Consider the following 13,586-nt stretch of genomic DNA (forward strand, 5'->3'; position numbering starts at 1 on the left):
AGTCCCTTGAAAGGAGTACTAGACAATACTAATTGCTAAACATAAGTTAAGACTATTGAAGTAACATAAAAGACTTATGCAGTACACAAACGGCAGGTGGAGGGAGCGGTTACTTATGCTACAGAGCACAAAGCCTGGTGGAAGAAGCTATGCTGACAGCACCACAGTCACAGATGAGTAATGAATTGTTTGGCAGGCAGATCCCACTCTGGCAAAATTTGTTTTGTACAGAAGCAAGTATAAAGTTATACATGGAGAAATAAATAATGCCAGTGACTCATTTAAAAAAAGTAGGTAAGAGAATTCCAGCTTGGAAAATTACTTCAAAACAGGAACTGTGATTATAGTCCATATTATACAGTTTTTTTTCCCCAAGGTTTCACCAGTTATGGCTTCTTGGCTATACAAGCAGAGATAAACAAAGAGGAACAGAGATGACTCCTTCTGCAAGCAGTTTTGGTGCAACAGGTAGCAATATAAAGTGTTAAAAAGATAACACTGAGAAAAAAAGATGAAAAATGACCCAAGATATTGGGAGAGAGTATACTGCAGAAAGCTTTGGAATTTAATCTTTTGGTAAGCTAAAGTGATAGCAAATTGACTTGACTACCTTCTTAGAAAGAAAATACAGTACTGAGAAGCTTTTCAATCTAGTGAAGAAAGGTGTTAGAACCACCAGATAAACCTGAACAAAAAACCCCAGACTTTTTAAAGAAAGATGGTTATCCACTTAAATGTTATAAGAGGAACTATTCACTGATTCACTCTCTCTGGAATATTTGAATAAGGATATTCTAAGAATGCTGGATGTCTTTCTGGAATATATGCTTCTGCCAGAGTAAGACTAGTAATTGCCAACTTCATACCTGAGTTCAAGCTATATGATCTTCTAGTCTTAGATGTCCAAGAAGAGTATAACAACCTCTCTAGAATTCAGAATTGGTAACAGCTGAATTATCACCACAGCTGCAGCAGATATCCTGCAGGCCCACAATGGCATGCAGTTCACATGCCTTTGAGTTAGCATGCCCAAAAAGTATCATGTAGCTTCAATATAGGTACTGAAAGCAGTATAGCTTGTTAGTGCAGCACCAGAGACAATAAACATTTCACTGCTTTTTGCAATGCTGTGCCAACACACCTATAACAGTTAGGGAACTGATTTGAACAGTTAACTCATGGTTTACTGCACTAGGGGACCCACAATACGGATGCACCCAAACTGAATTATCTCACTTACTTGCTCAGTAGACTACCTTTACCCACATACCAGCTATCTAACTTCTGAAAAGTCTCCAAAAGAGAAGGGCCGGTTTCAAAAGCAACCTAAGAACTGGTTCTAAAAACATGAACAAGCCAAATTATTTGCCAGAGCACCTTCTAAGGAAAGAATTAAAAAGGAAAGTGAAAAACAGCATGAAAAACAGTTATGAATTGCTTCTTGGAGCTCAAGCAGAGGAAAGGTTAGTAAGTTTGTACCCACGTCTCACATTTTCAGCTACACTGAGAATGGAAGTTGAGGTCTCGGAATCTCCCACCCACAAAGCCATAACTGCCCAACTGTCCTCTGGCACTAAGAGAACACCTGAAACGACTTCAGAAGTCTCCCAGATGGCAGTTTAAAATGACTGCTCCTCCAAGTTATAACTCCAGTTTCTTAAATAAATAGCTCCTACAGAGGTATTGACATCAATTTTTACATTTCTCATGAAGACAGCAAAGTTCAACAGTTTTAAAAATGTTTGTTACTAACAAACACTGTTTATAAAAAGATCAAGAATTCAAATCTTGAAAATACATTTACTTTCCTAACCTGAGTGACTAGAATCTGATCCGAGAAACCAGAACCATAATTAGTTATCCAATTTACTCACCAACTGCCAAACTTAGTGCTGTAACAGTCGCTACCTCAGTAACAAACTGACTGAAACAGCAAGACATGCTAAAGGTTACTGAGCAAGCTAGCCGATCATTTTGCAGAAGCCTATTCATTCAAAGTGTCACCTTCTGCAACACAGAAAGCTGCCAGTGTTGGCTCTGCCACCAGCCAAAGAGCACATGAGGAACTCAGCAGGCCTACCAAAATTTTTTAAGTCTTTAAGATGCACTGTCCCCCATGCAAGAACAATAGAACAATAAACCTTTCTTCCTCATCCCTAACGGTCTGTGTATTTCTAGTATTCAAGACAAGGCAGTTGCATGTTTGCAAACAGAACAGGTAATGAAGTTTTAACATCCTGCAATCTCATCCAGAGTCCTTCTTTGATACAGTCCCTTACACTAAAAACTAAAAAACACCCCCACCCTGTACTGTGCAAATCACTAAAACAGAAAAAAGGGAAGAAACTATTCAACATGTCAAGAGAACCGTAAACCCTATGAACAGCCACAATCCAGCCATTCCCCTCCCCCAAAGCAGAACAAGAGAATACAACTTAAATGACCATCCTGAAAAAACATGCATAAAATTCACAACCCTGAAGCAGCTAAGAAACACAGAAACACAAAGGGAGTGAGATTTTCACTGAAAGCATATATTCAAGCACAAAAAAAAATCATACCCTTCAGGTCATAGATTATATATATTCATATATCTACACACATGCACATACTACTTAAATCCCACCCATTGACTTATACCACCCTTCCCAAGCTATACAAAGACACATACACAGGACCCCTTACAATCTTCTCAGCAGGTTTATAATGTTACAAATGCAACAGATGCCCTGAGAGGCTTAACCAAGTAATTAGATGCCTGTAAAGTTACCTGCAATTTAAAGAAAGTTCTTGGGTATGTTTTTAATTGAAAGGTAACAATCAACTCCTGAGGCAATCATGCTTTGTCCAGGGTTCCCCAAAGTGATATGAAAACATAATCAGTTGAATAAGCATCCATATCTATATAGTGGTACTGATTTCCTGGAGCTGCAGCTTCAACTTAACATTTTAAAATTCAGATCACTGTGTTTGCAATTTTAAGGTAAAGCTCAAGTTTAGCATTTAAACACCTTACCTACTTGGAAACCTGCTTGAGATAAAGTGAAAGCTGGGAAGAAAAATATAGTTATTCCTTCAGGATCAAATTTTATTATGTTCTTGGAAAAGACCCCACAAAGTCAATCTGATATGCAACACATGGAGAAGAAGAAGTGTGCAGCATGAAATTTTAAGGCAAAGCCATTTCACAGAAAAGTCTTTATATTTGCCAACGCTAAAAATGTTTAGAGTCCTATAGCCAATTAACAAGATATAATCTTTTAGCCAACATACCAACTGCGAAAGAAGTTGTTATAAGATAGTCAAGTAAGTTAAAGCTTGAACGAGCTAAACAAGTTATAATAATCAACTACTGGTTTCTGACTATGCCGAATCATTTATTTTTCCAATACTCCTCAGTATAGTTAGAACAAATATATTTTGTTGAAGAAAATCAATTAGAAATCCATGACAGTAGGAAAGTTTAATGCACAACATTAGCAAAAGAACCAACCCAAAAAATTATCATCAAAGGCCTATCATAAATATATCCATGTTGCTTACAAATGATAGCATTTGTGATAAGGCTAGAAGAATTAGTCCTCACAATGCAAAAAGTAACATTGCCATTAGTATGGTTACCTTTTAGATAAAGCTACAGACCAAGCTTTGAAAAGATGTTTTTAATGTAGCTGTTCAATTTGCATAACAAAAAGCTCACACCAGACTTCAAAGCCCATATTTGTCACCAGAAATTAAAAACTCTAATCATTAATGGATATATCTGACAAAAAAAATAAGCAGGCACATGGTCTTAATCCTTTGAATAGTAGTCCCCCAAATGGTAGACCATTTTCAAGCCACTTAACAATACTATCATTATGTTGCATCTCTACAGAAGCCAGCAAAGATGAAACACAAACTTAATTTCTGTAGGCTTAACATTTTCACATGGCAAACAGTGTTTAGTTGGGGGGGGCGGGAAGGGGAGTTTGCTTGATGCAAACATTCCATGATAAGGCATGATCTCAGAAGTTAAGAAAAGACTACTTTAGCTCTTTCCAACACCAAATTAGATTAGTACTCTTCATAGTAAGAAAGATACCTCTTCACTTAGTAAGTAACAGGATTTCAAATCACAAATAGAGTTATTAGACATTGAAATAACACACACTAAACTTTGACATTGTCGTTTCATATCCATAACTGACCTTTTCATTCTTCTTTTCTGTGTCCACAGGCTGCTTTATATTTTCTTTACGGACAGTTTGTATTACTTCATCCTCAGATACATCGAGGAAAGACCGTCCATTAGGCTGTGTGAACAATAAGTGTGAATAATAAAAAATTTGGAGGAAGCAGATGAAGCAAAGCTCAAATTACACTATTACTGAAATGCAACTATTTGTTGACTGAAAAATGCTCGCAAGATTATTAAGTAAAGCAGACAGAATCATGGATTGGCACTCAAAGTATCTACTGCAATTCTGTATTTACCAAACACAGAAATGAGAAAGGAAAGAAAACAGAAGTCTCCTCATTTCATCTCAATCCTACCCAACACAGGAATTGCTTATCAAAAGGTAAATTTCTGAAAGTTAACAGCCTTCAGAACAGCTACAGTCCTCTGTAGCTGTTCTGAAAACTGATTCAGAACATACAGTTGTGCCATAAATTATCTAATTAAATGAATGCATTTACCACTTTATAGCAATTCAGCAACAGGCTGAATTTTTAAAATCATTTCTACCTTGACCAAATTTCTGCAAGTTCTGCCTCTGCATATCCCTCACAGCTCATTTCCTTCATAAGTTAAACTTCATAGTAGCACAGAAATTAGAAGTCAAACACGAAGCATGACTAAGCATGACATCCCCTTGTTCTTTTCAGACAGACTTGATTATAGTCGTTATGTCAGTCTTTCATTTCCCCCTCACATAATAAAGGAAAGAAAATCAGCATGTGTTATTTAACATATAAAGTTAAAACTCTGGACAGTCATTAAATTAGTCTTTAAGATCAGCTTTGACAGCAACGGCATACACCTTAGCCTATATATTCCCTATGCAAAAATGTAGTAATTTTTTAAAGTCGTGTTTATTGTTAACAAAAAGCTATGACTGAAGTTACTGTGTTTAACTGCAGAAAAGATGAAAATAAGCAAAGCATTATACTACTGTTAGGCATTAATTTCACTGAGTAAAAAACAATTGTCAAGAGTAGTAATTGATACTGAGTCCACACAAGTTTCATATTGATTCACATTCATAATGATTCAGATAAATTAAAGACTGAAAATTAAGTAAGATATTAAGCATAAATAACTACTTCATAGTTGCTTTAATTTCTACAATTTCTTTTTAAATAAAGTTCAAACTATATTATCTTTAATTATTTTTGTTATTAAAAAACCAAAAGCTATTTTAACTCTGCATCACATGAACCTGATTGCTTTAAAGTAAAACAAAGGCCATATTACAACTTAGTGTGACCTATTCCTTCAAATATCAGATCTGATCCTCAATTTAAGTGGTACAGGTATTTAAGTCTTGCCATGTTACATTATGCTTACAAATCACCCTTTGCATGCTTTCACCAGTGCATAACATAGTATTGCTTACTGTAGTTACCCAGCATGCCAACTTCTTATTTTGTAACTATTAATAGATTTTGAAAGATCAGGTCACCTAACCCTTCTTCTCCTGCAACAATCAGCTTTAAACTAGACTCTTCATATCTAAGATGCAGTACATTTCTCTCAGCATTCTGAAAATCAAGTATATTTTACAGATCTGTGTCTCAAAACTCTAAGTTCCTCTCAACGAAGCTCACAGTACTTGATTCCACAGGGATACCGATGACCTGATATTCAATCCTGAAAACAACCCGTTACCAAAAATCAGTTCTTGAACACCTCTATTTTCTCCAGATTCCGCACAGCAATGTTATTAGTGGTGTGATGTCTTTTAATCCATGTTAGTACCCGTGACATTTAAGATCTTAAGCTGGAGAAAGAATCACTATTTCTAAGTTATTTAGCAGTAGAGTTAGAGAACAGATTTGCTGCCTCTGGTATTGGACTTGTGTCAAAAATGTTTACAGCCAACTAACTTTTTAAATTCTGTCCCTTGTTTTGGTTCTTTGCTATTACATATATACCTTAAATTGAAAACCACTTTCTTAATCCCTCTCAAAAATTCAATAGATAAACGTTTTAATCTTTAATTTCAAAAAAATTCAGCTGTTTCTCTGAAGTAATAAACTAATTCATATCCATTAAGAACCCTCTGGAAAAATTAATCCACATGACTGTTTAAAATGCTGTCTGATCATCTGATCATGTAAACAACAACCACTAGATATATGTTTAAAAACTTGTACTTTGATACATTTCTCCCTGAACATATCCCTGAATTGTAACAGTCTCCTTTTCAGTGGACACTTTCCACATTTATATTCTGCCCACAGATGAATCATAGAAATTTAACCAAAATTCATGTGACCATTTTTGGATATACCAAAGATAGTAACAGAAGCAGGAAAGAAAAAAGCTTTTCTATAGTATTCAGAAATGTTTCTTTTAAAAGACAACTACAGCCAAAAAGACTAAGTTTAAAACTTTATAGTAATATATTAAACATCCACTGACAATATTAATTCATTCAAATTGTGCAATTTATTATTTGCCATATTTTTTCCCCTCATCCTAAAAGCTGTAGGGAAGATGCAACAAGGCAGAAACAGTGCTGTCAACACTACTGATTTCTGAATGCATTTCTTGCCTGCTGACCTTAAAATCCCAATATTTAAATAAACGTTTTTCACACACATTCATTTGAGGACGTTAAGATAATCCAAAAGTAGAATAAAGGTTTTGCTGAGACTGTTAAAATGAAAAATATTGTTCTTCAAATATGGCATAGAGCAATGGATAACTCAGTTTCACACTTCAAATAGCAGTAATAAAATTGCTGTCATTTGAGTCTTACAAGGCCATATTAGCCAAAGTCCTTAGTTACACATTATAAAGATATGCCTACTTAGAATATCTTTGGCCAATGAAAGAATCTGTTTACCCATATTATTTTCTGTAAGCTTCTCTTAAGAAACCAAGCAATTTTCTCTTTGAGCACTGGAGAATCCTACAGCCCTACTTCTCCTAAAATTTGACAAATAACATACACAAAAACAACACGTGAGTATCAGTTGAAAGTTTATGCAGTCTATTTCTAAGTGCAATAAGCATAAAACAGTCATAACCTGAAAAGTTCTTTCAAGAAGACCAAGTAGGAAACTTTCTGAAATGAATGCAAATGCTTTTACTAAAATATGTAGCATTTACTGTCCAGGTGTACTTCGAACAATAGGAAGTACATAGCCAATTTGGTATTTTCTGCAGCTACAAATAGACGGTATGAATGGCTTTCTAAATCTGTAGCAGAGTACAGAAGATGGTTACTCTCAAGTTTCTATGGTGTTTTGCAGATCGTACAGAAACCATGTAAGAACAGTTTCACCTTTTTCTGCTGAAGGTTTAAAAAGTAGAAGAGAGAGGCACAACAATTATTCAGAAGGGAAAGGAATTAAAATTAAAGATCAAGAGATTTTTGGAAAGGAAAAAAAAAATCTTAACAGGGGCCAAAGAACTCTGTGACAGGAGACAGAGCTCTGCCCCTGCCAGGAGCTAGAAAAAAACAACAAAAAAAAGAGGCTTCAGGTTTACTGCACAGAATCTAAAGTAAGGCTACCATGATACTACCTTGCGCCAAGCAGCTGGAGAAAGCCAGAACTGGCTCTGTAAACTAGTGTTAATGACTGCTAAACCATTTCACCTTCATTTTTTTTCTCAGTCTGCCCATAGCAAGTAAATAAACAGAATCTCATAGTTGCTACTGTATCCAGTCAATGCAGTGCTATTCAACTAAACCTATTTTACTAAAAATATCAGTTAAGTTGTACCCTGCCTACACAGGAACTGAATAAAGCCACGTGCAAGAAACAAAGCAATAATACTTCCTCAGAAAGGGTACAGTGAAGAACACTTCTCATCCTGACTGATGAGAGTTATGCATCACCTGCCATATGATGAGCTCAGTAATTCTGTACTAAAGTACAGATGTCTAATTAAAAGCTGTAGGGTTAGTGTGCTCTTTAATGCTACAGACCAGTTGCTCTAAGCTTTCTGAAATGCCCTCAATGGAAATCTAGACCCTGGCATAGCAAACCCTGTAGTAAATCTACTGATAATAGGCTTACTCTTTTCCCTTCACAGACCTCAGTATTAGCATCACAGCATACAAAAACACAAGACGAAAATAACTAGGCAGTAATCAGTAAGAATTTTTGTTGCATCTTTAAATTTCCAATGTTATTTTGAGAATTTTTCATGTGAAAGTCAGAAAATATTGGGACATGCTAATACAGGTCTCTATGAGCTTATCTTGGAAAATGAGCATGAGGCAGGCCTCTTAAACTTTGCCACTGGTATAAACTTATTTGCACTACAGTTTGCGCATTTTCTTTTTGGAAAAGGTTTGGTTTTTTTTTCACCTCTGCATGGAAATAGTGAATACGAAGTACTATAAAAATAACTTTAAAAATCTTAACAACACAGAATGACAGCTTGACAGCTGAAAAACTGTTTTACTCTTTTTATTCAGAAAATATTTGCTCTTACATAGCCTTAACTTTATTTTGTACCTGAGTAAACCAAGCTTGAAACAGTATAAGTATTTATATTCACCAAAAGTGTCAGTTAGTTAAGTTTTATATAAAATTAATACAAAGTTTGCTTCTATGAAGCCCTGCACTACAGAGCATTGTCAAGTTAACAGTGTATCTACCTCTTCACTTTATCTTCTGTTGAGGCATTTTTTAATGTCTTCAATGATGACTTGCAAGAGTTTATGGTTTGGTTTTATACTGGAGCTTAAAGAAAATAAAACAAGCAAAATCTGAGTTATTTCTAGGATTAGTCTTTGTTTTCAAGAAGGCGTAACAGATCTACTAAATCTTGAAGGATTTGCTGTTCAAGATGGGAAAAAAAATTGCATCTTTAACATGCCTTCTCCAAAATGGAGACCTAGCTACACTGGAAAGATTCTGAATCACAATGCTTCCTCTTCTTGGTGCTCAGCATTCAGTCTCTTGCAACTTCCAGAATCAACTTCAGTAGTTCACTGCTCAAAGACAGGTTGGTGGCGTATGCAGACTTGTTTTGTTTTAAGATATTCTAGCCTTAACTTCTCATTAAAAAATACCCAGACATCTCAAGTCTTAATACTGCCACAGACTCAAATGAAGGTACAAACCCATTTTCTCTCCTTTTTCTGGTCATTAGGTAAACAATTCAGATTTTATAGAGCAAGAAATAATTAAAAGACACAGTTGTAACAGGCAGGGGACATCTGCTACACTTTCATTCCTATAATCCATTTGGACAGAAATAGGATTACAAACACACTAACAATATAAAAGCTATAGAAGCAATCCCTTCAAGACCCAAAACTATGATAACTGGAAGCTTTAAAAGGAAAGTCGATAATTTCTGCATTCTACTGATTTTCTCATGAAGTGCACATATACTGTCAAAGATACAAGGTTCCCACACCACACACTGAGGATTAAAAAAAACCAACCAAACAAACCAGGAATGATCTGGTTTTAGGGGGCTGCTAAGACACAGATTTCCTTATTAAAGGAGATGATCCTTACTGTAACAACTAAATCAGACATATTGCTACTGAGGCAAGCTCACCACAGAACCGATGTTAACATATTCTGTCGAAAAGACACAGCAAAAAGCCTTACTCAAGTTTGAATCATCACAGCATTTATGGGGCTTACAATGCTGCTTCCAATAGTCTATACCTGCCTGGACTGCAACTCCTGGCTTGAAATTCTAAGCCATATTAAGGTCTCCACTACTGGTTCCTAACCCTGTAAGCATTCGATGAATAATAATGAAAAAATAATGTTTACATATAATTCTCGTTTCCATTAAAAAGCTTCTTAAAGGAAACGAAGTGTTTTCCTCATCATCCAGGACTATTAACGTGCAATTTCCGTGTGTGCGCGCTGCTCCTCCAGGCTTTCAAAGCAACCGAGTAGCCCGACACGAGACAGCTCCAGAGCAGACAGTCAGGACCCTCCCATCCCTTCCACAGGCAAATATCACCCAGGTGAATCGCACGGCGGCTCGGGGGGAGCTCTATGGCCTCCAGACCCTGCGGTCGGTCCTCCCCCTTCTCACCGGTGCCTATCTGACCGGCAGGCGTTTCACCGAGCAGGGGGCACCGGGGACAAGGCCTGGGGAGAGGCAGCCGCGCTCGGGGCCGCTCGTCAGACGCGACCTCACCCCCGCCTTCCCGCAGGGGACTCGCCGCGCCCGGCCGGGCGGGTGCCACCGCAAACTCCGCCGCCGCCCCCATCCTGCCGCTGTCAATGAGCCTTTCATCCCCCCTCCGGCGGCGCCCGGGCCCAGCCGCCTCCCCCGCCCCACTGTGTCCTCACCCCTTCCCTCCCGAGCGGCGCGGCCGTCGCAGCCTCCCTCACCCGCGCCGTTTTCTCCGGCAGCTTCTTCTTGTTTCGCTTCTTCTGCTCCTCGCCTTTCAGGTGCAGCTGCCCGGGGCCCGGACCCGCCGCCTTGCCCTGGCCCCCGCCGGCTGTCAGGCCCGCGCCGGCCGCCTCGTCACCCTTCCTCTCCGTCGCGCTCCGCGCTGGCTTCTTACGGAGGCCGCCTCCGCAGGCCACGGCCAGGAGCAGCCCCAGCAGCCCCAGCCCCAGCGCAGCCGGGACCACCAGGGCGAGCCAGGTGGGCAGGCCCTGCGGGTCGAGGCCCAGCTCGAGGCCCAGCTCGGCGCGCAGCAGGCCCAGGCCGCCCGACAGGACGTCCCGCACCCGGGCCGCCGCCTCCTCGGCCTGCTGGGCCGCCGTCTCCTGCCAGCTCCCCGCAGTCATCGCGGTCCCCTGCCCCGCAGAGGCCCAAACCGGGCGGGGCGGCAAGGGAGCGCTCAGGCCGAGCGCATCGCGGCCTCAGGATAGCCGCGCTCGCCTGCCCGAGCCGGAGCCGCCGGGGGTGGGGGGGGAAGGACGGGACACGAGCGGAGCCTCGGCGGGACGCAGCTGCCTCAGCCCCGGAGGCGCCCGGGTCTCCTCCTCTTCCTCCCCGCCCTCCGCCTCGCGCGCAACGTCACCGCCCCGCCGAACGCCCGCCGCTGCCGCAGCGCACCGCCGCGCGCGGGGCGGAGGGTGACGCCTGAAGGGGGGGGCGGAGCTCCCCGCCTCCCGCCCCCCCAGCGGCCGCGGGGCCGCCTGGCGCCCTCCTCCTCCCCCGCCCCCCCCGCCCCGCCTTGTCCAGGGCGGTGCCGGCCGCGGGGAAGGCGGGGGCGGCGCGGAGGGGCGGCGCGGAGAGCAACCTCGACGTGGCAGCCAGCGAGCGGGGCGGGAGCGGCGGGGGAGGCGGTGGCCCGGGGGCTGCTTGGCGCCGCCCGGCGGTGGGGCCGCGTCGCCCATGCGGCCGGGACGGGAGGCCCCGCGGCGCTTCACAGGGAGCCGGGGCAGGCGGTTGTGCCCGGGGTTGGCGGCCCCGAGGTGGCCTCTTGTCCGCCTCTGCCGCCGTTTCGGCGGGCAGTGCTCCTTCCCCTGTTGGCACCCCCCACTGAAACATGCCCGTGCTGTGGTACGTGCAGCGCTGCGCGGAGACGGGCCGCCCCCGGGCCGCCTGGCGCGGCGGTGAGGCAGCGGGTGAGGGACCGCCTCGGCACTGGTGTCCCTGCCCCAGCAGGGCCTTCCCAGACCCGCAGTAACGTGGGTGCGTTTCCACGGTAACGGTCACTAATCGGCTCTATTTTAGTTGGCGGTTGCCCCAGAGAGGCGGCGCAGCTCGGGTGCGGGTAGGTTGACTGCCGGCTTGTGGGTGCCGTTGCCACCGGTAACTCCAGCAGCAGCCCCGGGGCCATGTCGGGAGTCTCTGGGACTTGCAGGTAGACGCTGCTTCCTGTCAGGCTCCGGAGGCCGGGATCAGGGCCCCTCAGAGGCCATCTCTTCTGCAGAGAAAGCATTTGAAAACGTCGCCGAAAATCGGTCTGCTTTTAGTTCTTTTTAAATATACCAGTCAAGATAATATAACCACATAGATATTTTCTAAGAGCCATATTTTCTAAGATCTTAACTCCCGCAAACTGGCTTAATACATTGAATTAAATAGCTTTGTGTAAAATACAGCTGTGTGCATCACAGTGGGAGTCGTTCTGTCGTTGGGAGCTCAAAAAATGCATCTCTCCACATACTTTAAAAATGAGGTCTAAAAAAATTTGACTCCAAATGCATGTCTTAATTTTTCAGAAATCTGGTCTCACAGCATCCAGGGTTTCTGCAGAATTTGAGTTGTCAGAACCTCAGAGCCGGTGCTGTTGAGTGGCTTTACAGTGACTATAGTCTTCTGCAGTGGCGCATTGCTGGAAAGTAGTGTGTCCCATTCTTTGCATTTGCAATTCTACTTATAAAAAGTGTTCCTCTCTCATAGCCTGCTATAAAAATATCTGGGTTTAGTGTATTGAAATCTGCATGGGATACTTGACATTTAAAATACAGTAAAATAAAATTTGTTTGTTTAAACAGCACAGTGATAGCTTATGCTGTTTTCATATATTCATAACTTTGCTTTATTTTGTAAAGTCAATATATCTTTCACAAACAAGTATTCATATGTTTTTATTGTTCTCAAAGTTTTTTAGTAAAGTACTCCTACATTGCTTCTAAGTCCTAGTTTTTTTATGATACCACCAGGCAGTCAGTTCCTCCTTTTCTAATTGACTTCAGTTGGAACGAAGGATATTGCTGGAAGTAGTGATAGCAACAATCTCAGCGGAGCATTTTACTGGTAGACATATACTTTTAGAAGATTAACTTTTTTTATTCAAAGTCATAATACTTTGTTTTTTTATAAGCCTTTTACACTTTAGCATAGAGTGTGCACATTTATTGGAAAATATTAACTATCATTGTACTGTTTGTTGCACAACTCAGCCACCCTAGCATGTCAAATAAATTATTCTATAAGTACTTTCTTTGTTTAAGATGTTGCTCTACATAGACATAGGTGATGGGACAGTGATCGTGTAGTTTTAGTTCAAAATACATTATCTGAAAAAAATATGCCTAACCAATTTGAAAGCATTATTCAGCTACAATGGATTTTTTTTTTTTTTAAACCAAGGCCACAGAACAGTAGATATTGATCATTTTAAAGAAAACACTGCAAGAACCTGGTGGGGCTGAATTCCGCAATACAGGTTATTGAATTTCAGACCCGCTGAAGCTTTTTAAATGCAGCGCCGTGGCACCACCGAGTGGCAGCGTCGTGAATAGCCGAGCAGTCGTAGGAAACTGATTTATGTGGGGAAAAAAAAGGTAGCAGATCCTCACTTGAAAATAGCCACTTTCGGTTTGATTCGGCTGGTGAAGCAATCTGAGACTAATAAATATCCTTTTATTCTGAACAATGAGGTACAGCCATAAATAGGCATACAATTGAAATATTTTGAAGAAAGTTTTTGTGACTCATTAAAAATGGCGGGAACATACATGCTACTCTGACAGTACTC

At 41.3% G+C, this 13,586-nt stretch overlaps 1 protein-coding gene across 2 annotated transcripts in view; it reads right to left on the bottom strand.

Annotated features, from left to right (window-relative positions):
* The window catches only part of MTDH (metadherin), a 40,405-nt gene extending 29,343 nt beyond the window's left edge, over positions 1-11,062 (bottom strand). The window contains exons 1-2 of one of the 2 annotated variants that reach the window (XM_076329362.1): positions 10,534-11,062; positions 4,191-4,295 (exon numbers count right to left, since the gene is read on the bottom strand). In XM_076329362.1, coding sequence (XP_076185477.1) covers positions 4,191-4,295; positions 10,534-10,938 — 510 coding nt within the window. In that variant the 5' untranslated portion in view covers positions 10,939-11,062. The remainder of the gene's footprint in view (positions 1-4,190; positions 4,296-10,533) is intronic. The other variant, XM_076329363.1, reaches the window with a different exon arrangement.
* Positions 11,063-13,586: the final 2,524 nt, after the last annotated feature.

This window comes from Aptenodytes patagonicus, chromosome 2, assembly GCF_965638725.1.
Source record: "Aptenodytes patagonicus chromosome 2, bAptPat1.pri.cur, whole genome shotgun sequence".
Taxonomy (NCBI): Eukaryota; Metazoa; Chordata; class Aves; order Sphenisciformes; family Spheniscidae; genus Aptenodytes; species Aptenodytes patagonicus.